The 25,942-nt window shown below is 40.3% G+C and overlaps 1 protein-coding gene across 1 annotated transcript; it reads right to left on the minus strand.

The window, feature by feature from the left end:
- Positions 1-3,560: 3,560 nt before the first annotated feature.
- LOC149287832 (GREB1-like protein) lies at positions 3,561-22,566 on the minus strand. The gene is made up of 33 exons (XM_089492395.1): positions 22,406-22,566; positions 22,308-22,318; positions 21,975-22,172; positions 21,425-21,601; positions 21,015-21,191; positions 20,464-20,595; positions 19,730-19,855; positions 19,494-19,628; positions 18,792-18,911; positions 18,454-18,591; positions 17,699-17,884; positions 17,181-17,507; positions 16,298-16,426; positions 15,285-15,419; positions 14,881-15,078; positions 14,249-14,429; positions 13,356-13,548; positions 12,647-12,780; positions 11,981-12,320; positions 11,662-11,777; positions 11,333-11,580; positions 10,463-11,016; positions 9,829-9,931; positions 8,962-9,117; positions 8,708-8,847; positions 8,119-8,280; positions 7,701-7,908; positions 7,329-7,497; positions 6,531-6,758; positions 5,517-5,658; positions 4,813-5,013; positions 3,986-4,124; positions 3,561-3,724 (listed from the first exon to the last, which is right to left on the minus strand). Exons 1-33 carry the CDS (start codon positions 22,564-22,566, stop codon positions 3,561-3,563), a joined length of 5,928 nt encoding a protein of 1,975 aa, XP_089348521.1.
- Positions 22,567-25,942: the final 3,376 nt, after the last annotated feature.

A 25,942-nucleotide genomic window follows, 5' to 3' on the forward strand; every position in this document is an offset into this window, starting at 1 on the left:
TAGCTGTGTTTTTGCATTTTCTTTTGTATCAGTCCACTGGCTCCATTCGCTTTGAATACAAAAGTTTTCACAAGGCCTAAACTTACCAGAAACCACTCACGCTTGCCTAAAAATGACACTTTTTGTTGTAAGTGAAGTTAGAATAGATGCCCACATTGGATACTCTGATGCTACTTGGCACGGTGACTACTAGGTGTCTGTTTCATTGAAAAACTATTTTTAATCACTTTTTACTTATGGTAAAAAATAGTCTTGTGGTTAGCAGCAAATAACCCATTGGGTGAAAGCCGTGCCAAATTATATCCAATAATGTAATTCAATATAGCCCAACTGGAAGGTTTGGGATGAACAACTCAAGCTGTTTAAAAAAAAAACAAAACTTTTAGAATATAGCATTGGGGAATGGTTCCATCTGTGATAACGGAAGAGGAAGCAGACGATGACAAAATGTCTGGGGTAAAACAAACAAGCAGGATACCGGGTAGTATAGCGAGAGGAAGGTGGTTCTGCCACTTAAGATGAGGCCTGACCTGAGATCTGTTGAGTATTGCATACAGTTGTGGAGTCCCCATCTCCGGAAGGATATTGACACATTCGAGGGAGTTTAGAGGAGAGCTACAAAAATTGTAAGTGGTTTGCAGGACAGAAATTATCAAGAAAGTTTAAAGGATCTCAATATGTATAGCTTGGAGGAAAGAGGGGAGGGGCAGAGGATACAATAGAAACATTCAAATACTTAAAGGGATTTAACAAAGTACATGAGAGACATTTATCCGAAATGGAGAGCAAGGTAGAAGACCAGAGGCTAAGATGTAACGTAAGGAAGTTCTACTTTACTCAGAGGGTAGTAGATTTAAACCACTTACATCAGAATAAAATGGGCAGACTAGATGGGCCGAATGGTTCTGTTTCTACTTCGAACAGCCTTTATAGGGGCAGAGTGAGGAGAAAGGGCAAACACTTCATGGGGGGGGGGATTTTACCACTCAAGTGCAGAGTTGGGGGTAAAAAACCCACTTAAAGCAAAAAAAAAGTATATAACCATAACTGCCCCTAAATTAACCCCCACCTCCCCTAACTTTCAGCAGCCCAAATATTAATTTTATACTTATTGTTAGATGATTTACTGAGCAGTGTGGATGCTATAAGGAAAGGGGCGGGGCCAATCGGCCGTGTGACTGCAGGGAGGGACTGGGACGTAGTAACTGCAATCTACAACCCCTGTATAAGACGCACCCAGTTTTTAGACCACAAATCTTTCGAAAAAAGGTGCGTCTTATACATGGGGAAATAGGGTAATTATTTTTAAGAATTCATTTAGACTCGTAGTTAAAAAGACAAGTTAAAGTAATGTTGGGAGGGAATGATTATAATTTGGGGTACGGAAGAATCGCTTTGTTCTAGACTGTTCTGTTTTGAATGCAAACAGGAATCTATTATCCCCAAATCCATATAAACTGGTGTAAGAAAAATATTCAGTGGTAAATCTTTTAAAATACCTGCTCAAGTAACTACAAGCGTTTCAGTAAATAACTTTAATACATTCCAAAGTTTAATACAGGTCATGATCCAATGATAAATTTACTACATGTGCGCGCTATGAGAAACAGAATGAGGTAGACTGAACAGTGAAGCCAAATTCACTGGGTTTTGGTCAATAAAGAACATTTACAAAGCAGCATGTTTCAATCTCGCATAGGTCACAAAAAGCAATTGTATAAGTTAACAAAATAAACATGGCACTAATAGAATAGATTCTTTCCCCGTTTACATTCAGTATGTGCATTTCCCAGCAGATGAGCGATGCAGACATTATTTACGGTTAAAAGACGTATCATCCTTAGGAAAATATAGTACACCGATACTTTCTTTGGCGGTTGGGCTGTACGAGTAGACGTAAGATTTAACGTGAGCAGAATCAGAGAATAGCATTGTACAGCTATGTATGAAGATACTGTAAACATGGGATGCTGGTAAATTATGTCTCGTCCCCTCAGAGGAAAAAAAAATCCCTATACCCCAACCTAAAATAATTTAGTGCAAATTGAACAGTCAGCAGGTATAAGGGAAAGGGTAATGCGCTGTAGGAACATTTGGTACCGAGGGCAATACCGCGATGATGAAATTTACATTTACACTCAAAGGTTACATTAACTATTAAGAAGGTACAGACCGATGTCATATTTTATTACAAGGATGATATGTTTCATTCCTCTAACCAGAAAAAAAATACATTCCAGGTAACCCTTATGGCTCCAAGCCAAAACTCATTGATGAATTCACCAAGTTGAGTTGCGATGAGAAATAAAATCACAAAGCAGGGGTAATTTGGTCATTTCTAGGAGAGAGGACCATGATCTCTGGCATCTTTAGTCCCCGTGAAGATCCCTGAAGCTCTACAGAGAGATTTCAAGGGATACCCAATTCGGAGAAAACTCCCAGCAACTCAGATTACGTGAGTTCAGTATAATTTCAAGAGTACTCGAGGCAAAAGTCAGTTGCAAAGTTTTATTAAAAGGAATTTCTCTAAAATAAACCACTTTCATTTAAAACGTGCTACCCAAGTCCATTTGTATAGGTCTGCAATATATTAAATATTTTCTAATTGTTCTAATTTGTAAACATTTCATAACATCTAAAAACAAGTTAATACTTGGATTTCCATGCCACCGCGTCAGTTAGATGTGAGGGTGGAAGGAATTTAACTTGCGTATAGAAGCTTGTCCGTGTTCATGGTGTGGTATTAAGGCCAGCTGCACACATCTGTAGCATAAACCCAAGCTTGTTTTATTATTTTTTTTCTTTTTTTTTTTTCTTTAATGGTGTACATGCTTTGTTTTTTGTCTCTCCAAAAGCTGTATCACTTTCTTCTCCTCTAGAATTGAGCCATGACCCAATGAGGATGGATACGCATGACGGGAGCTGCTGGATACCAAACCGTAAAAGCATAATCTGTGCTCGCACAAAACACCGCGTAATGAAGGCAGAAAGGAATCCGGAGGAAAGGGTCCGTGTTTTCCCAGTCGCCCATCTACTTTCTTTCAAAAGGCGAAATGATCACGGATACCGTTCGTTTGCAAGTGAATTCTAATCAAAGCAACCTGAAGTTATACAAAGATAATCTGCGTATTTCCCAAGGTGCAGAAGAGTATAATCGCAGAACGTTTATTATACTTCATGTAGAAAAACGAACGCTGCATAAGGCAGAGATGACTCTGTAGTCCATTATTTGGAAAGTAGGAATCCCTGAGTTATCAGTGTACCAGAGAAATTGATAAAGTGACTATAGAACGCTTTGTGTTCCCATGGTAACTTGGTGTATAATTTAAAGATGCACTTGAATAATCCGAGGTAACAATTTGTCGAACAATCCAAGAATCAAGTCAGTAGGGTCATTGCTGAATGCCAACTCGCCAAAAGTCCCCTCTACACGAAAGGCATAGATGACGTTCAGAAAAAAAAAAGAATCTTTCTGAATGGACAGAAGTGAAATTCCTTCTGATCCACTAAGGTAAACACTGCTTTTCTCTGTCTCCATGGTGATTGATAGGAAGTGAAGTTCAGATATGGTGTCCCGTGAGGAAATAAAGTGGTTTGTCATCGCTGCTGTTAGCCGTCTGAAACTCATCACGCAGTCTGAACTGCCACTCATCCTCGAGCTCAAGGCGCACGATGGTCTGACGTAGGGAGCTCCTGTCTTGGCAAATGACGCACAGAGTCGCACCTTCAAATCAAGCAGAAACACTGAGTGCAGGGCCCACATACATTCGCCATTACTGCTAAATACACAACCCCTTATTTCTCACTAGGAGCAGGATCACTGTACAGCCAAATATTATTTCTAAATAACTAGATAGTGCTTTAACTACCTTAATTTAATGAACTCTCAATATACTCGGTAACGTTTAACTATATTAAAACATGCAATTTGTCAGAGAATAGAAACCAGTAACTAGATGGCTTGTATCCAAGTGTTGACGGGTACCTTTAAGAAATCTGTACTTTTTCAGCATCCCCGCACACACAAAGGAGTCACATAAGTACAGAAGAAGTCCACTGAATGGCACTCCTTCGCAGCTCACATTGACAGAATGTGGCCTTGAACTAACATAGCACAACGTCACCTGGAATGGAGGAACGAGGCAGTCATTAACATGAGTTCACTTATAAAACACGTGGTTATGAACTACATTTGTGAGCTTTCATGGAGTTTTCACCCATTTCCAGGATGGCCGGTCAGTCGTTGGGTCATCTCCCATTCTCATTGTGGCCCTGCTACTAGCAGTTCTGTCCTGACCCTTTTTTTTTTTATGCCAATTAAAATATGTTTCCTAAACCTGTGTGTGGATTATGCACATAAAAACAAAACAAATCTGGGAAAAAAGTTCAACAGCAACTAACGGAATGATCCAGCCCACAAGAAAATCCAATTGGTTGCTATGATGGTGAGACCACATCTTCAACTTTGCACTAGAATAATTTTTTGTGCAATAACCCAGAGTGCGTATTTTTCTGTGCTGGAGACAATCTATTATGGTATGGTTAGCTTTCCAACATGTGCTGCAATAGTGTATGTTTTGGTGTCACTGAAATATGTTCAGTCCCATGGGCAATTGTCCCCAAGGCAGGTCCAAATGCATCAAGTAGACATGACCTCTAACACTGGGCCATCCTGTTGTTGGAGGTGAGCAGAAGTGCAGATTAGATGGGGGTCTTAAGTAATGGCATGGGGGGAGAGGGGCCACCTTTCCCCACACCCACGAGGTGCCAGCCTTGTTAGGGTCCAAATATAATTTGACGAGATTTTGTTACCTCTGGTCCCAAATTCAAGTAACAGTCCACGGCCAACACGGGGTTCCTCAGGTTATTAACAGCTTTGGGAAAGAGCTTATGTGCGCTGAGTTGCAGAAATTTCTCGAGGAGGAATTGAGCTGGAGCAGCCAACAAAGTCTGCTCGCTGTCTGGAGCACAGACATACTGCATTGGGGATATAGAGCCAGGGTTTTCTGTTATCTAAAAAGAGAAATAAAAAAAATATAATATATATACACACACACACATATATACAACTGTGGAAATATGATAACGTATGGCGTAGTTAGAACGACCATAGAATGCTGTCCATTTAACAGCTCATGGAAAATTAATTGCAGAAAGCAAACCCACATTCTCTGTTGAAGGCATGGAGTATATTAAGGGTCTTATTTACAGTAAGTTGAGACCCTAATGCAGGCGGTACCGTCTAGCAATTACATGTACATTATTAGGTATCCTGCTTTCTCATAGAATGAACTGCAGCTGATACGCAAACATCAAATCAAATCCAGTTTATAGACCTGTCTATGAAAACAGTTCAACAAAAGAAAGAATCGATCTCAAAAGGTACAAATACAGCAAAATGTGGGGTTTTAGTACATAGTATTGTTTTGATACCGCAAACAACTTGCTCAAAGCATTTTAAATTGCCTTGACCAATAACAGCAACTACTACTACTACCACCAATAGCAATAAATACCATGATTTTTGGCTTGACAATAAAGTCCTTGTGTCCCCCAACATGAATATGCTTCTTCATCAAACTGAAATTGTTGAAGCGGCAGATCAGGAGACCCCCGCTATTTGCCCGAAGATTTAAGTCAATATCTTCACAGAAATACCTGGGAAGAATAGAAAAGGGTGCAAAGTATAAACATGATGGGGAAAAAAATCAAACAAACAAGGTGTACATCACTTAATGAACCATAAATGTACACCATGTAATATAGCAATTAAGAGTCAGACCACCAAGAAATATCTTCCCCATCTCTGTGTATTATACATTATATATTTTACACGAGGTGTAAGCTGGGGAGGTGTAAAGGGGCTGAAGTCTTAAGTCAGTTTTGGATAACCATAAATGCAGGACCTGGAATGAACCCAGTCTTAAAATGTCCGTTGTGTGTATAATATACCTCCAGGTTTTACATAGTGTTTGTGTGGGGTATGTGGACAGTCTGTGTGATATTAGTGGATTACATTCTATTAAAGCTAGTAGGGACTCAAGCCCTAGATCACACTGCTCTTAGCTTTGGCTGGTAAAAGTGCAGCTTTTCCTCCATCACACAAACCCTGGCAATGACCTCAAGACAAATACCAGAAAACCGTCATTCCCAGACATACTGCATAATGGGAAGCACAATCCTTCTGGCCTCTGCCTGTAAGCCTGCACCATAAATACAGGTCAGCTGGAGCAGGGGATATAGCACAGTCAACAATTTACTCACAGATATAAAGCACTAATGAGTAAAGAAGAAAATTATACGAATAGGATCATTTACTAGACATAGATTATATATAGATATGGGGAGGAACAGAAAAAAACTAAAGTTGATCTGGGAAGACACGAAGAATAGTACATATAGGTCCAATCCAATGAATAGCACTATTTACAGCATTTACTAAGCTCATCGGCCTTTCTACTTTCTAAAACACTTTTTTATTCTAATTTATTCTAATTTGTATTCATGTCCTTGGCAAAGAAGATTCCTACCTGTTCACATCATACTGCACATTCTGTGTCAGGTCAACGTTGAGGAGCATAAAGTCATGTATGTGGCACCTGGAAAACGGGCGTTTGGGCACAGTAGAATTTAACTTGCTGTTCCATTTCTGGATGCCCAGCATTGCATAGTTGGTGATCTTTGGTGTGGCTTCCATATGCTGCAGGACATACTTGAGGGACACGTTCTTCATAGTGCTCTCCTGTTCCATAGACTGGCTACAAGTACAAGAAAGTGAGAAACACTATTAAAAAGCTCTTCACTTCTTGTACTGAATCGTCCAAATATTTTTCAAGGCAATGAAAAACGTAAATTTTGTGATGTTCTCAATGTTGGTCATCAAAGTTTGGCCTATTTTACCATAAGCACACATTTAGCAAACAGGGCTAGCGTAGATTCGGAAAACATACTACAAGAGTTCTAAACATCAAACCAATACAAAAATGTTCTCCAACAGCATAGACAAGCCAACACAAACAAAATGCTTTTATAGATAGAGATACAGCTTTATTAACCATTGTGTGCCGTTACAGGAACATACATAATTACTAGATGTTGTTATTTATTTTAATACTAACAAAAAAAAGGATGGACTGCCATCACAGAACACAGACCAAGTATTTTGTTTACAGTATGGGAATAATGTTACGTCTCTAATGTTTTAAGCAGTAGATGACTGGTTACATTTCACAAATGATGATCCAAAACCAATGTACTGATTCTGTGTGCAGGAATCACATTCCAGAACATAACATTTTGAGATAATGAACACAAAATATAAACCGCACCTGAACTGCTCTTCCACCTTGCTATGTACGTTCCACAAAACACACGAGTCGTCCATTACAACAATAAAAGGCCACACACACTGGCGCTTGACTCCCACTTCTTCCAGGCGATTTCGTTCCAGCTCCAAGTTGTGATAAGAGAGTTCTTTAATAAGGAATTTGGAAGCTCCTATATGAAAAATGATGGGAGGCAAAGACTGATTTAGTTTCCTTCAGCAGCACCCTAATTCCTTCACTGTATCATTACTATGGGATAAGACCCATGAGATATATAAAGGCAATAATATGGAGACACTTCTAATTCAGTTCAGCATTTAAATTTTGGGACGCAGAAACATGGTGATGGAACGGAATCCAAACAGACTGACTTACCAGCTCCAGCATTGTTAAACATGCCAGGCAGGACGAGCATAATGTGGTTGGACCAGTATTTACGATACAGCTGCATTTCATACTCCTTCACCACCATAATGTGAAGGTGGCTGATCCCTTCCATGGCGTGGAATAGGTTCAAGAGGCCATGTTCGTGGCGCCCACTGGATGGCGTGAAAATTGGACTCTTCACCGTGTTTGGGTTTTGCTATAAGTCATAAGGAACGTATAATGCAAGTTAGTCTAAATGTTACATATTCGGAAATGAAACTAAATCATTGTGATGAAAAAGTCAAACCCAGCGTGGGGTCACTAAAAACAGATTTTGCTCCAAAAATGTTTTATGCTTTTGCAAGGGTGAAACACTAGGCGTAATACAAAATCAGTGTTTCAATAAATAGAAAACATAAAAACTCACCTTATCAGAGACCAGTGGAAGGCGCATGCTCTCCAGATGCTTTCCTTCCTTGCTAAAGACAAAGTGATGTTCTTTTGATTTGGGGATGATGAAATGAAGCTGGACCTCTTCTCCAAGCATTGAAGATGAAAAAGTGAAAGCATGCAATGTGGATTCCGGCACCTAAAAGAGAGAGCAGTTTAACAGCTGGTTCCCGATTCCTAACGTAACTCCATCATCTGCATATTATTTGTAGCTTTTGGCAAATCTACTTTGCTCCGTATAATTAAGATATTAAATTCCTGAAACGTCCTTCTGTTGCTAACGCAGCATGGGTCACGTGACTAAAGCACTGAATTAAGCAGTCCCTGAGAAAACAAACATGGCCAAATTTTGCATCAATAAAAAAAAATTCAATTTTCTGATCGGATGTTCAAAAGGGATGTGGATTCTAAAGCTATATTTATGAAAAATGCCACAATATATCCTGAAATAGAAAGGAACAATGGAAGCAACTTCACAGATAAAGCCAACGGTTGATTACATGTTAGTAATATTTAGATGTACTCATAAAAGAATCCTAAAAAGGTAAAACCCGTGATTATGTTACCTGTGACACAGAGCTGACATCCATGTATTGGTGACATTGCTCACAGTGATGAAACGTGTTGTATGTTGCAAATTTGGTCAGCATCATGGAGACCGTTTCACGTTTCTTTGGTTCGTCAGTCCTGACGCGTGATTCTGAATCTGCATAGAAAGGATTTTTGTTACAATGGTCACATCGGTGCTGCAACGATGTATAACTAGAACAATAGCTGGCCATGCGCTTAAAAATAAGCACACTTTACATAAAAAAAATACCTAATTTCTCCTGGCCGCCATGCTCTATATAAAGTGGGCTGATGTGCCGATACTTTGGCTCATGCACGGCAACATCAAAAGGCATCTTGCTGAAGACTTCAATGTCCGGCCACTGGCTTTGTTCTGGCGGAGTCACTTCATCTTTCTCAGATTGATCTACTGGAAGCAAAGAAAAAAAATGTATATTTCAATGACAGGGTCTCTAATAAACAAATAAAAGGGAAACAAGAGACAAAGGCTCAATCTTAACTCCTGATCTCTGCAATCTTTTGTGTGCTTGCTGAGGCCACAAGGAGAATGCCCCCAGGAATTTGTCTATAGTAGTAGGGCAATTTGACGTTACGGGGAGGCTATCAGGGGCAATTGTACAGCAGAGGTTTAAGCATGTGGGAAGAAGACGTAAAGGAGCATACAGAGTGAAAACAAATAGGGGGGAAATGAGCATGAAGATAAAAGCCCTGGTAGTGGGTGAAAAAAATCTGCGTACACCAAAGCCCAAGACTAAAATGCCTAGTTACTGCATAACTTGGGATAACAACAACCTTAAATTGTTTTGATCTATACCTTATCAGCCTGTTTAACCCATGTACTGCCATCCATGTCTAACTTAGATAGCCGACTTGATAAAGGGAGGTTGATACTCTTGAAAGCTCCTCTTTATAAGTCAATGTAGGTCCAATAAAGAGATATTTCATATTGCAATACTCATTTATTTTTCATCTGGCTTACAACATTTAAGCTAACAGACCCAATATACCATTAAGTATCCCCAAGTGCCTTTGATAAGACATGTACGGTAATGGTGAGTAACTTAAATAATCAAAAAGATTAGTGAATGTTCTTGTATACCGAAAGATCTGATCCCACCTATATTAATCTCTTCCTCATCATACACATCCACCTCCAGAAGCCGGATAAGCATGCGGTAGAGTATTCGAAGGAACTGCAAGTAAGCGCCAGTTTTTCCCACCTTAAGGAGGCAATAACAAACAAGAGACAGACACGAGTCAAAACATAATACAGGCAACAAATGTTATGACAAGACTGCTAATTAAGAGATTCAAATGGTTTCTGCTGTGGTTTTATCACCGTAAGCCTCCCTTGGATGATTCTTGGCTTATTGTGCATAGTATAATAATTAATTGCAGATATGGGCAGCAAGTTCTTAAAAATTTTCAGTACAGTGGATCCAGAAATACATCTATATATGAAGTTCAACTAGGAAGTATATTTCTACTTTTCTGTAATATCCACAGGCAAGATTAAGCAAACTGGAAGCGAAGTAGAGCAATGAAAACTTCTACTTCTTCTTGGTTCTGCTTTAACATGGAACATGGTTGCATACGTATGGAAGGCTGATGGCCCTCAGCGCCTTTTCTAATTATGCCACCCAGTAAAGGTGAAGTGCATAATTAAACAAGCCAGGATTCATATAACCATGCCAAAAGGTTACCAATAGTACAAAAGTACCGACAGCTCACTATCAGAAAATAATAATGACCTGTGGGGGTCCAACCAGAAGCAGACGACGTGGGTGAATATTCCTTATTCCTGTAGACTCAGTGGTGTTACTGAAATCCGCATGGTGCTGCCTGGCTGCAGTCCACTGCCTATAATATAAAGACTGGTCTTCACTGCTCATGTCTTTGGCCACTGGTGGCCTCAGAGACCGGAGCCAAGTTACATCGGCATGTGGCAAGAGAGAAGCGGTAGTAGAGGACTGTCCGCTTTTCTGTGGGGCCAGTAGGTTATATGTAGCCCTCGAGAGGATAACAATCCGAGGCAGAGCTATATGCAAAGTGCTGTCCTTTCCCTCGGGTTGATGAGACCACTGGAAAGTCCGCGTTGAAGACGTTAACTTCGAAGTGGTGCTGCTGGCCATTTGGTTTCCCAGAGAGTCGCAATCTGGTTTGCAGAGGTCACTGGCAGTGGAGTTAGGATATGTTCCTTCATCCATCGAGCTGTTTGCCACACTCTGGAAATCCATGCTTGACGTTTGCCTCTGTAAATCATCTGCGGCACTGGAAGAGCTCACCCCGTTTTCTGCAATGGAACCTGCACCAAACAAACACATGTTTAGCTTCAAAAAGTATTTTAAACTATGGAATCATGGTCTTGAAGGCATTGATTTTGTCTCCAGGACTTTACAGCACCATACCTTGACAGAAGGGTTCATTAATAAGGGGCCAAATCTAGAAACACCCAAAGGTAGTAGTTCAATGCCCCAAGGCACAGTTTACAACATTTTTCCACGTAACACCAACATCTTGCGAAAGGAGAACATTTTTTCATAAGGGCCCTACCATAGATCCTGTAAGTCAATGGTTACCATTAATTGAACACAAAACCTGAAATAAAAGTGTAAACTGACCAGAGTTTGCAGTAATGGCACTGCTATTGCTTTGCGGTCTGTCCAAATCTATAAACAGCTCATCAGAGTCATTCTCTAGGATATTATTGCCTTTGTCTCCCTCCTTTTCACTGAGGTCCAACGCGGTCGCCGGTTCCCTCACCACCTCCTTTGAGACATAGCAGCAGGCCAAACCCACTTCCTGCTCCAGCGCTGTCCGTGTTAAAAAGCTGGAGTCAATTAACCGAAGGTCACAATATTTCAGTGATCTAGAACAGAAAAGAGAATGTGTTTATTGCGGCCACCAATACGAAAAGCAGCAAATCTGTCTTATCATATCACTATCCTACCTTGGAAAGGTTTCTCCCAGGGGATCCTTGCCTGTAAGAATAACAATGCAAGGAAGCCCCTCCAGATCCCAAAAGGTTCTTGGAATCCAGTCATCATTTTCAGATCCCCTCCAGACCTTGAAAAAAAATGAAAATGAAATTGTAATAACTTTTCCTTATTTAAACTTTCAAAATGTAACAAAAAAGCATCCTACAGAGCAAAAAAACTGTACAAATGGCTTTCTACTTAAGCAAAACAAAAATAATATATCCAATAATATGGTTTTAGCTCATGACCACAGTTGGTAATAATGGCCCCAATATCGTTCTCCATACTCACCCTTAATCTAGTCACAAAGTGCTTAGAAACAATCAGCTCTGAGGCTGGGTTACCGAGGAGGACCTCAAATCGATACTGCAAGCCCAGCTTATCCCGGACTTCTTGTAGCCTCTCTTTGGCCAGCATGGCCAGCTGCACAGAGGGCACTCTGATAATCAGCATGTGCCCCCGTCCACTCCTGTCTTTCCCTGGGGAGTTGAGGAGGTCGTCCATGATATTTAAGGTCTCAGGCGTGGTATGGTCTCTGAGCGACGCCATGGTGGTTAAAGCCATTAACGCTTCACAATACTGCTGAATGAGGAGGTAGCACCGAATCACCATGCTATGCAGCCTGGGGTACCTGCGGGAACATGAAAGGCACATTACATTCCGGACACACGGCGGGAATAAACCCATGTGCAAGAACACTTATAAATAAAAACGGACATTAACGACACAGGAGGCAAAGACAGCAGAGCCCCAAAATTGCATTCACATACGCCGTGTAAAGTATGTGAATAACTGTACATGCCACATACAGCTTTACAGATACATTACATATTCCTGATAGTATACTCTGACTGTACACTATATTGCTCTGACCCGTGTCGTGTTAATTTACAGAAAGAGAAGGCTGGGTAGAGGAATTTTTCTGAGATGGGTGAAGCGCCGCTTCTATTATTTTACCTTTCCAGGAGAGTGTTAACCATTTTTTCGAACGTCTCATCACAGCGAAGTAAGGGACTTGTGATGCCCCACTGGAGAGACTTGCTGTAATCATTAAGGCCAAAGTATACCTTCTCCTCGCTGCTTACTTCATCCTACATGAAAAGGAAACACAGAAAACCCAATGGCTTAGTGAGTCAAATGTGTATCTGCTATTTTTCAAGGAGACATTCCTAGGAGACATATGCCAAGTGTTAGCAATTACTTCAAGGTGAAGGAGTGGAACGCAAGTCCCCACCGTGGTAAGGAAATATCTATAATAGCTTCCAAAAAAGGAAGACCTATACATTGCTCTAGAACAGCCCCCCCCCCAAAAGATAACCTTTTTAAAATGGTGACATCATACAAATCGGCCAACGAACAGCTCTTTCGATTTATCATTTTCTTGTATCCCATGGAAATTTTACAGGGAAGGTGAGATGATATAATAAAAAAACCTTTTTTTGCTTGATCTACATAATTCTGCAACTACGACGTACAGACTAATTGTTTATCTGAACATTTCATAATAGTTATATGCGAAATCAGGTTAAACCTAGATGTAACCTCTGTTTAACCGAACAATTACATATTTAGAAAAATAATAATTTCAGAAAACATATTTCACTTAAATTGTAACGCAAGTTATGTTTCAATAGACTGCAGGAATTGAAATGAATGAGTTCCTTACTGTAATGTCAGGCTGAATCCAGTGCACCTCGTTACAAGGGCTGATCCGGGATTGTTGAGTCTGTAAGGCATACGGGAAGGAGCTGACTTGAAGCACGATGACGTTGAGGGCATCTTGCACTTCTTTGCTATTGATGATGCGATCAGACAAGCCATGCGAGGGATCTGCATGTGAAAGTGTTCCGGATATGGCACTAAAGACGGGAAGAAGGGTTTATGACATCTCACAACTAACCTTTTCTGATATATACAGATATATACAAAAAAGGACACTCCAACCATCATCATATGCCCTTTAATACATGATAGTTGAGAGGTCCCTTTACATCTTTGTTGTGCATTTGCTTTTTTTTGCCCAGCCCCAGCTATTTTCTGTGCATTAGATGTGTTCGGCCAAATACATCTCCTTGCATGGGATATACTTAGTGTGAATCAGCTAAGACTGCGGGCCGGGGTCTATTGAGACTCCCGTGAACAAGTGATTTCAAAGGGAAGCGCTTTCCTGCCAATGACTGGCAGCTGCATGCTGTGTAGACAGAGCAGGGGCAGCTGCCAAGTTTCAGTTTCTACCGCAGGTTAGTGCTTTATTTATATTTTGAAGAACGCACATTAAAGTACCCACAGAGAACTTTACTATGCATTTTTAATTTTTGTGGTTGTCAAAGAAATATGACTATTGAAAAGAGTAAAACCTTGTAAAGCAGTATGTATGTGTACAGGAAAAATAATAGTGCAGGGTCTGCAATGGAAGCCTTTAATCCCCCCCCCCATGTAAAATGCAATTTTAAATTTAAAAATTTAACCAAGAAGTTCTAAGCAATTTTTCGGTATGTCTAGATCATTTTAGAATTCATATTTTTTGTTTTATTTTTGATCTGTAGCCTCAAAAATTACCTAGTTAAGTCGACATGGCTGTTATCATGTATGACGACAAACAAGGTATATGGATTCTGCTTCACTTTCTTCACAAAGGCCTCAAACTTGGCTTGGGTGTCTCCATCCAGGCGGAGGACATACTTTTCTGCTCTTTGACATGCAGATGCTCCTTCCTCCAGGCCCAAGTCTGTGAGCACACCTGCCCAAAAATATAAATATACCGTAAAAACATGCATATACTGCAAACCTCCTCACCGTAATATAGTCCATAAAGCAGATCTTGTACGCATAACAAATTGTTAAGATCACAGCGTGAGTTGCTACTTCTTTTAAAAGAACGGATGAAAATGAAGAGGACAAATGGCAGGTCTACAAGACATTGGCTGCCTCTGGTTCACAGAGGAGCTAAAAAACCCACCAGACATAGATGTTGCCTGTCCAACCCAAAGGTAAATTACCTAGCAAAATGTCTAGGGAATGGATTAGGATGTAATTCTGCTTTCCTGTATTTTCAGAAATCATTTCATCAGTTAACGTACAAAACAAAATAAAATTAAAGGGACCGATGGTGCCTACAAAATACTCAAGTTATTTTAATATGCATACTTTTGGCATATGAGTAAAGTGTAAGAAATATTACTCATCCTTACCCGATAGTCTAATCCTCTGCAGCGTCTGCTGTACTAGCACTTCTGAACGAGGGACCACGATGATAAAGTCAACTTTGCTGAATCGGCCTAAATCGAGACTCTGGCTACCGCTGTCTGCAATGGCGCACACCTGGGACAGAAGCTTTCTCGCCACCATTAACTGAGAGCGATATATCTGGAAGGAATCCATGCTCCCACCTAAAACACATAGAACGTACACAAAAATGTATTCACGAAGCAAGGTGATCATTTTTTGAAATATTAAGCAACGGGAATTCTGTATATTGAAAATTATAAAAGTTTTTTTTTTTTAAATACACAAAGCAGATCTGTATATGGAATGTACCCTCTACACATATTTATAGAAATATATTAATACGGTAAAGCAATACGACGCACATTACCTCTGCCTTGAGTTGGAACCATACTGGCAGCTTCCTGAGAGGAGACACAGTCTTTCACATCTCCATTAAAAGGAATAACTACATTGTCTCCTCTTTTGTGTTGTATCTTATCCAGAAGCTTGTCCAAATCATCGCCTAGTTGACAGATAATAACTGTTGTGAGCACACACACACAAACTGTGGAGAAATTCTACAAATAAGCATTCCATATTTACTGAGATCATTTAAACCGTTTCCAATACTGAACACGCTTTCAGATTTTATTTGTATTAATGTGTTATTCTATTGCCATTTTTATTTGTCACCCTCCACGCCATAAAGCGGCTCTGTTGCTTTCGTTATCCCAAGGCGAGACCAAGGACTGGTTAAGATTCGAGTCTTAACATCAGAAAAAATGGATCGATGGATGGACCGAATGGTTATCTGCGATCACATATCTACATACTTGGAATTATCCGATTATAAGAAGATCTCATATAGGTATAATATATATATATACTGTGCATACCTCTCTTATCACATGATATATTTTTGGAGGCAGTATTTTGGCGTGTTAAAATAAATAGTTTTCACCCAAAAGTAAATTTAAAAAAAAAAAAAAAAGCCCCTCCCCCATTTTTTTGACCCCCATCTGCTATCATAGTCTATGTTTCTATGACTACACTCCTTAGTTAAAACTTGTGCTTTTTGTTTGGTGAATGATGCATTTGTTCTGGATCTGGTTGGTTCAAAATGTTACCCTGCTGAGAACTGATATAGTTTCCTGTTCTAAAGTTATCTTCCTTCTCCTCGGCCGCCATTACAAAGGCTGCCTGAACAACAATCAGAAAGTTCACAGGCGGGGGTTAAATTAAAGCTGCAGTGCCACATGTGGAGTCCACAGTACTTGGAATTATGTTCCTAATCATGGTTTACTTCCTATACTGACATGGACCGCCAAGCCGTATTATCTGCCTGCTAACCAATGTTTTCAGCTGTTCCTCTTGAAGGGTGGCGAGGAGAAGGATACATACCCATGGAGGTGTTCTTGAAGTGTGAAGCCAGGAAGCTGACCTTGCCGGTGATTAGTTCATAGCTGATCTCCTTCAAGAATTCACTGGTTGTGAGCATGCTCTCTGCCAGAACGCGTGACTGATATTGTCCTGCATAAAGCAAATATTTTTGAAGAATATTACGCTGCCAAGATGTGCGCTACTTTGCTGTGCCAACAGAGTGCTTGGTGAAAAGCAAACAGAAGTGAATAAATAGCTGTCCATAACGCAAACTTTTTTCAAACATCATGCCGCCATGACACGCAAACACAAAGAAGCAGGTCAAGTGCGGAACAAACTTCCGCAGGCCAACATGTAATGCCAGGCGTTCTTACCCTCTGTTATACCGCAGTTAATATTTCTCCAGCAAGCCAAAAAAACATTGATAAATTATCCGTCTGGCATGTGCAGTGTGCCTTGCCACCAGGGTCCCGTGAGTATCTAACTGCAATAATATAACTACATACATGGATATTGGGTGTATATATCATATATGTAAAGACACTCACATAGCACATACAATCATACCTTACAACAAATTACCATAAGGACCATTTTCTTTTAGCATGTGTGGTTAGAGTTGTGGCTGTGAGGGCAAGGGTTTACTGAGACTGTGTGCTAGCTGTTTATTTGAAGTGAATAAAGCACTTAGAAAAAGGAAAAGTGTCTTATTTATAAAATTTTAATTCTAAATATATGTTGCTGTGATATATAGAGAGGCAGAACACTGATTTTCTTATACACATAAAGCCTTCTGGTTAAAAAAAAAAAAAAAAAAAAGGTGACATCAGGCAAGAGAAGGATAAGAGTATTTGGGAGGCATGAATGACGATCGGAAAGTTGCAAAACGTTATCCTTTGCTTACCTAACGCGATCACGCAAAATTCATTCCCTCGGACTTTCGAGGAACATATTGCTACCACATAATCCGGGAGCTTTTGGGTAAGCTTTACTTCACAGAGAGACCGCAGCGTTTCTGAAATGCCCTCTGCCAAGGAGTTCTGGGTCACCAGCACGTGAACCAGATCTTGAGATACGCTCGCCGACAGACGGGCAAGCCATGGTAGCTGAGCTTGTGAAATACACAGTGCCAAGGAGCCCATCTGCAAGGAGTTTTCTTTATAAGTAAATTCCTGTAGCGCTTTGAGCACAATCTGTTCAAAAACTTCCCGGATCGGTATCTGACCAGAACCTAAAAATTTTTAAAAAAAATCCTTGTTAGAAGATGGAAGCGAAGTCATCAGAGTAGAAAGATCTCAAGATTGTAAGCTTGCGAGCCGGGCTCTCTCCACCTAACGTATCGGTTTGTCTTAGTCTGTCAATTCTTGTCTTGTCATACCCCTTGAATATATAATAATAATAACCTTAAGTAAAGGTTCTTACCAAGCCGCACGAGATACTGTATCGTTAGAAGAATCATGTTTTCCACGCTTAGAAACTGGCTGCTGCACACTCCCATCTGATCCAGTTCCTTCTTCTCTTGTTCTTGCAACTTGTAGCAATTTACTAGCAATGGGCTCACAACAATATCACCCACATTGCCATAGAAGTAAGGCAAAGCACCGTATCCTGCAAGCAAATGAACACATCATTTAGAACAGAAACCGTGCTGTTAAATACAATCATGTCAAAGACCAACTTCAATCCTGAATATAAAGCCAAGCAACACATACTCTGGTGGCACTTATTAGCTCCTCTACGATCAATAATATGTACATCTACCCATTATATATTATATACCTTAAAACCTATGAATTAAGCCCACATTTTTTAGATTTTACAGTCTATTTTTAAATGACTACAAAACTGTTCATTATTTTCAACTTAAAAAAATAGGCAAGTGACCATCGATGCCATCCATATGCCAGCTGGAACACTGGGCAGGGACTGAAACGGGAAGCACCTAACGCCCCTATACAGGAGACTAACGCATGAAAATGTATGAAAGAACATGTAACGCCATAACAATGAATGGTGTACATCCCAGAGAAATGCATATTTACTTTATGATGTGAGGTGAAAGTGCTATGCCTATAACGTTCATTCTAACGACTTGCGATGTTAATTCCCAGCTGTTTTTTTTTTGACTGTTTAATAAAAACTGACTTCATATTATTTAATAACACCAAAATGCTTACCTATGAGAATTACAGGCCGGATCCCAGAGTTATTCAATAAATTCTCAGGCACAATGACGGTCTCTCCAGCTGGTATGGGATGGGGTTGGAACACGGCTCCCAAAGAGGTCTGCGGCAGAGATGCTGTCAACATAGCATGTCAAAAAGTCCAAAAAATGAGGATATCATTAGAGTCGGGTTAGAAGTAGATATAAACATGAAAAAGACATGAATATGACGGGAATGTGCACAACGGAATACAGAGGCAAAGGCAAGAACGTATTCCACACTTATGATTCCGGCTTTTCAACAGTCTTAAATCTTTAGCCAAAAAATGTGCCATCCTTGAAATCAATTACCTGTTCTTGTGACTGGCCGGACTGGAGGTGCAGGAACCGCTAACATTGGTGTTAAGACTGGGGAGCTAGGAGGCCAACCCCTGTGTCTCTTCTTAGGTGGGCCAGACATTGTGAGAACTGCTGTGTTAACAAAAAGGAGGAGAATGTCACCTTAAAAGAAATGTCAGGAGATAACTTTAAAAAAGCTGGAGCCAATGAGCAGACATGTGAATAAAGAATATACAAATTTAACTATAGTTAAAAATACTAATATATGCAACACCAGGGTTGCCCAAGTGGTGGCGCCGGGGCCCCACGCATAACTCAAGTGGAGACAACAGCCCCCCACCCACCCACCTTCCCTAACATATGCTTCTCACACAAATATGAATTAAACCTGTGAATTAAACCTGAAATTATCTGAGCAGGTATTTTCTACAGTGAATAAGCCCCCCCCCCCCCCAAAAAAAAGAGTGATGCACCCACGACACTTAAAACACACACAGTCACAAAAATTTGCACATTACACATAATTTAAATACTAGCCTCCTAATTAAGTGAAAATAAATGAGTATATTTGGAGATATTATATAATTTATAATAACGGAAGCTTAGAGGGACAGAGTGTTGAATGGAAACACAATGATTCACGGAAGTAAAGGTAGAGGAAATCATTACTTGGTAATAGTGGCAAAATAATCCCCAAATTGACAAACCTCTTACCATGGTCTCCAGCAACACAGCCGGGGCTGGGAGATGTTGAATGAGGGACAGGCTGAGAAGGTGCTGGGTTTAGGACACTGGGGCGGCCTCCATTCACAGCACTGGACACCTCTGGAGTTTGAAATGAAACGGGAGCTAAAATAACCACAAATAACAAAATGAGAAACAAAATACACAGAAAAAAAAAAGCAAACAAGCCTTCTATTGTAACAAATATCAGGAGAACAGGAACTCACCGGCAGGAAAATTCTTCCCCACAACATGCACTGGCAGTGGTAAAGGTTTGACAACGCCTTTATTGCGGGACAGGTCCTGAGGGGTGCTTGGATTAAGAGCAGTGGACTTCGGGAAAGACTGAATCTCTATTGAAAGTCATAGCACATTTACCAAACAGCAACAAACAGATAAAACTCTTAGAACTCACTAAATCCTCTCCGGGAGTATAGAGATGACAACTAGGAAGAGATGTGAAATTATAACGATTTAAGCACTCTCTCTCTCACAATGTATTAAATCATTAGGAAAATGAGCAAAATGGACCCACAGACATTCTATTATCCAGTAAACAGAGTCCAGCATTTTTTTTTTATTATTGGCATCCTCTTAAAATGTTTTCAAAAATTGCTTTTTTTTTGTTTGTTTATAAAAAAAAAAAAAACAAGAAAAAAAAACCCCTACTTATCAGCCAGTCACTCCGACTACTGAAAGCGGTGACAAAGAATCAGCTCAGTGGGGTGAGTAAAGAAAAGGGAGAACAATTTAGGACAGCACATTGATTAGATAATGTGGACACTGGACTGATCCACAAATATCAACTGCTACTTTTATAGTAAATCACACAATTTCGCCGATAGACAAAAGAACACAAACTATGGGTTTAAATAATTTTTAAATGAAGAATGATGAGGGTTTCCATTTAATTCCTACCCTAAAATATTTGAAGGAACTTTAGGAAGTGTAAGTGTGGGACGTCGCCTACCTGAATGTGCAAAACCTGTTTTGTATCCATTGCTGCTTCCATTCTCTAGTGGTAAAGCGAGTGAAACTGGTGTGAGTGGTTTGGCAGCTGGAACTACAGCAGGCAACTGGCGATTTCTAGACTCTGGAGAGAAGAAAATAAAACATTACATGACAGTATGTCTACAGGAGCGAGAACGCACCCGTGAGTCCTACAGCAGCGAACAGTTTCATAGTGGAGATATGTCATAAGTTTAAAAATATCAAACCTTAAAAGCTTATGTGACATAATTCTAATTTTTAACCAATTCACGCAACAGCGATGACACATTGCATTTAGCAATTCAAGAATTAAAAAAAAAAAATCAGAAAAATGCCTATTGCTGCTTAAAATATTTAACAAATATACCAAGAGAGTTAATTACACTACTATGAAATATTAGGAAAACCTCAAAATGACAATCTACAATATACTGCAATGAGTGAGCATAAAGAAACTGAGGAACATTGAGGTAGAGTCGAGACTAGCACACACGCAGGTGATGTTTCACGTGGCACAGGTACCTTTCCAGCCGATCAGATGACCTTTGCATAGTACTCCTTGGGAGTTCCTCACTAGGTAATACTTTAAGTGCTTTTGCTTCTTTGGTTGAGTAGTGAGCTTCAGATTTATGTGATTGGAGAACTCTGTGAAGTACCTGAAACCCCTTTCTCCACAGCCAACACAATTTCCAGAAAACCCTTTAAATAGAGACAAGTTAATTAGATAGTATCAGTAACATGTAACAACATTACTCTATGCTTCTTGTTACAATCACGAACTGCGACTTCATTGGAAAATGAACAGCTAGAACATGAGTAATTCCCCAAACCAGGTCAGGATATAATGTGACTTAAGCTAACCCAAAAACTGCTGTGGGGAGTTGTGTTTATCTAGTACTCGGACCAACACAATTTAAGTGATGCCTTCTCACCTAAAAGTGCATTTTTTCCATCATCATCTGGGAGGAACCTTCTGTCAACAGAACAGACAAGGATGTGCTCTGGGAGGTTGGGCGTCTTGACACCAACTAAAAGAAACCCTGCGGGCACCTCGATCTTCTCTGTGCAGAGTGATGCCAACCGCAAGTCTTTCCCAGCCTGGCAAAAACCTGGAGAAAAATCAAAGGAAAATCACATTTTACCACAATCTTAACTGCTTTATTTCAGATAGCCATTAAAGTGAAGTGTATAATTTTGTATGTAGCGTACTATTCATAAATCATGTCATGCGCGTAAAAATATACTAAACCATTGGGTAGCGGTATAGCTGTACTATAGAGAAGTTTCACTTCACCGGGATGGTGGTAGATAAGTAAACAGTCTTCCAGGAGAAGAAGTAGTAGTAGTAGTAGTAGTAGTAGTAGTAAAATAAAGGAAACGTCAAGCTCCCGAGTTACTTTGGCTTATTTCAAGGTATAATTTTAAAAAGGGGGAAAGGTAATGAAGGAAGTATTTTAAAAGATCACGTAATAACTACATTACCATCTATGGTACAGGATCCTTCTGGAGCTGGCTTCTGTGCATATGGCAGAGGAGGACTGCTTGAATCTGACATATCTTCTTCTTCATCCTCTTCTTCCATTTCACACACAGTCTGGCTGGTAGTGAAGTCAAGGCTGCCATTTTGAGTGTACCTTTGGACAAAATCCTTGTCGAGCTCTTCCACTTTAGGTTTTACATCTATGGGTACATCAAATATTTTTTTCATATTTTTAATTATCACCAAACAAAACACAAATCATGATATTGTGGTTCATCCAATCATAACGCAATACATTTAAGACTTATTTAACAGTTAAGAGTCAAAAACTTTACCTGCCTGGGAGCTCGTTAAGTGATCAGAATTATACGAGAGTAAGTATGAAGGGACGTTGACTATAGTATATAAGTTGGGAATACAATTGTATGGTAACTTACCACCTGGGGAGAATGCGGAGTTTTCAGAATTTAGATAAAGCTGGGAAAATACAGGTCGAGGCACCACATTGCTGCACCGCAGAGAGGCTTCAATGGAATTGTGAAGAGCCTCTTCAAAACGAGCAGACTTCAGCTGTCCTGCATATGAGTTCCCCATGGCCTGAAACACAGAACAGTGGGACAACTAAAAAAAAGCAACTGAACATAATATTCTCACAAACTTATATTAGCAAGCAGAGTCATTTCTGTGTAAAAAGAAAAAAAATCTCAGGATGGCCTAAGATCCTCAAATTAGACCAACAACTGCCCCTGATCCCTTGTATATATGGATGCAAGCAATTACTATTTATGTAATAAAATAATTCAACCAACAAAGAACTCCATTGACACATACTCTTGTATGTCATTAGTTACTGAAGTTTCAACACAATCAATTAAGTGTTCTAGTGTGGAGTGGCATGACACACAAACATATCACGCATTCCAGGCTCCTAAAAAAGTATATATATACACATACACACACATATACATACATATAACTAACAGGGGCTTCGGAGTGCTTGTGCTAAGTGGGAGGCTAGAGTGCATTATGAAGATTGGCTTACACATAAAAGAGGACCTCATTAAGATATGCACTGTATACAATCAAGTTAGGCAATTTCTTTAGAGATAGATAGTTCTCTTGTAAATGAAAGACAAACAGTAAAATAAAAATTTCTACCCCATGGCAACAGTAATAGCCGCTTAAAACTCAATCTCATCAATTGAAAGGCTTCCTTTTCTAACCCATTAGGACAACTGTTCCAATAACATGTACCAACAGTACGTTATGTCCATTGGGCAAAAATAGTATATCAATTATATCAAAAATCAAATACCGTATTTGCTCGATTATAAGACGACCCTGAATATAAGACGACCCTAAAGGAAAAAAGTTTTACCAGTAAATGTTAATTCATGTAAACTATTTTTTTAAATAAAAGCTATGATTGAGAAAAATATTTTTTTTGTTTTTATTTCCTTGTATTTTCCAACCTGTCCCCCAGTTACGCACATCTGCCCCCAGGCTTGCCACACCAATATGGCACTGTGGCCCATGATATGCCTTTTAACCCTCTATATGCCACTGTGCCCCATGGTATGCCTTTTGACCCCCTATGTGCCACTCTGCCTCCAGAAATGCCTTATACCCCTATATCCCATTCTGGCATTTAGGGGGTTAAAATGCATATTATGGGGCAGAGTGGCATATAGGGAGGTATAAGGCATTCCAGGAGGCAGTGGCATTAAGGGAGTTAAAAGGCATTGTATAGAGCACTCTATAAGGCATTTCAGGAGGCAGAGTGCTCTATTAAATGCCCCCTTAACGCCACTCTGCTTCCTGAAATGCCTTATAACTCCCTATATGCCACTCTGCCCCATAATATGCCTTTTAACCCCCTAAGTGCCAGAGTGGCATATAGGGGTATAAGGCATTCCAGAAATGCCCTATGTCCCCCATTTAACACACACACGCACACACACACGCACACACACTTACCGGTGCTTCCAAATTCCTGCTGTATTGCCGGGGCAGCGGGTTGATGTCTCCTTCCGCTGCAGCCGGAAGGAGGTGGAGTTGGCAGCGGGGGGTTGTCTGCGTCCGTCGCGGATACCTTTCCCGGCTGTCAGAGATCAGAGTTCCGGCACCTGTGCGGGGAACTCTGATTTCTGACAGTCGGGGAAGGTATCCGCGACGGACGCAGACAACCCCCGCTGCTAGCCACACCTCCTTCCGGCTGCAGCGGACGTTGTCTACGCGGATCGCGTAGACGTCAACCCGCTGCCCCGGCAATACAGCAGGAAGCACCGGTAAGTAAGTGTGGGGGGGGGGAGACAGGAGGATCCAGGTCCCCTGCAGCGGTGCGGGGGATCTGGATCTTAGTCTCATAATCAGACCTCTATTTGAGGTCTGATTAGAAGACGACCCCGATTAGAAGACGAGGGGTATTTTTCAGAGCATTTGCTCTGAAAAAAACCTCGTCTTATAATCGAGCAAATACGGTATTTAAATTTTTTTTAAAAACATCCCCACACATATTTACATTTAGGTAGGCACACTGTACTAAAACCCCCATTCTATAGAACTCAAGTTACGTTATATAGGGGAACATTTTTCATTCTGCTTTAGCGTCTAGTAAATTTAGTCATAGATCATCCGGACACCCAGGGGTTAAATATTTGGGTGTATATTCGCTTTGGTTCTCTTATGGCTGCCCATCTGTCAGTTGTATCAGGGTAGGCGGGGAACGGAGGAAAGCTCTTAATGCTGGACAGGTGGTCAGCAAGAAGCAGCTAAGGGACAATGTCATCGTAATGAGCGGGACAGGGCAACCATGACAAACAAGGGGGGGGGCACGTGTGATACGGTGAACATCAGGCCCGAAAGATCTATTTGTGACACAGCTGTGGCCAAATCTTCGATCTCAACTTCTGAGATGGATACGCTGCTTTGATCTTGGGAGGCCAGCAATTTCAATCCATTTCAAATGTCAATGTGTTCAATTATAGATTTATTCTACAAAAAGTTACTTAAAAAAAAAAAAAAGTATTTAAATGTCTGAATACTTAGATGACAATCAGTATTGCATGTTATTCCCTGACACCGACACCCACTGGCTAAATAGATTAATTTACTCTCTCACATAGTAACATTTCAGCCCTCATCATGCAAGGTAATGTTATGTTAATAGAACACAATGCTCCTTAACATCTCCATCATCACCTGCACGACAGTACAGATTCCAGACATTTAACAAAAATAAGAACAGTTTATACCATATACTCATAATGCTGGTAATGTCCGAGTTAGAACCTTCCTGATAGGTATTGCTTTTGACTTGATAATGCAGGGCTGATTTTAATTGGTTTTAATTGTTTAGCCAAATACATAATGGTGTGAAGCTATACAGCATATACATCACAAATGGAAGTCATACGAATTAGTAAGCACACCAGTACAGTGTGACCCAGAAAAGGCATATTTCATCTCTTCAGGGGTATGAATAGGATTCTCCCTTTTCCCATAAATTCCAAGGATTCTTTCAAAACGTAAACAGAATCAGTCAACAATCTCAGAGTTTAGACAACTACTTGATCCAATCTACTGACCACATCAAAGATGCAAGACCATAAAGACCAATGTAAACCTGGAACGTCTGTAGAAACAGTTCTAAAACAGTTCTAAAACAGGGCACACAAAAAAAACTTTCTAAAACAGAACACAACAGAAACTTTCAGGGAGGACAGAACGGAAAATACGTGTGACAACCACTCAGCCGGATCAAGAACCGCAGAACGGTCTAAAGCCCAGTCTCTTGCCTTGAGCTTTACTGGCATTGGTGCCCTATGTCCCACCCAATGGACAGAATTAATATTTTGCCCCCTCGTGCCCGTATTCACCATTGGATCTCCAAGCATGTATGGGATTGTCTGATTAGTTCCTTAACTTAACCAAGGAAGCCAGATAAAATATCTGGAAGTCAAGAAAAACA

Source organism: Sceloporus occidentalis, unplaced genomic scaffold (assembly GCF_023333645.1).
Source record: "Sceloporus occidentalis isolate IW3139 unplaced genomic scaffold, rSceOcc1.0.p SCAF_56, whole genome shotgun sequence".
Taxonomy (NCBI): domain Eukaryota; kingdom Metazoa; phylum Chordata; class Lepidosauria; order Squamata; family Phrynosomatidae; genus Sceloporus; species Sceloporus occidentalis.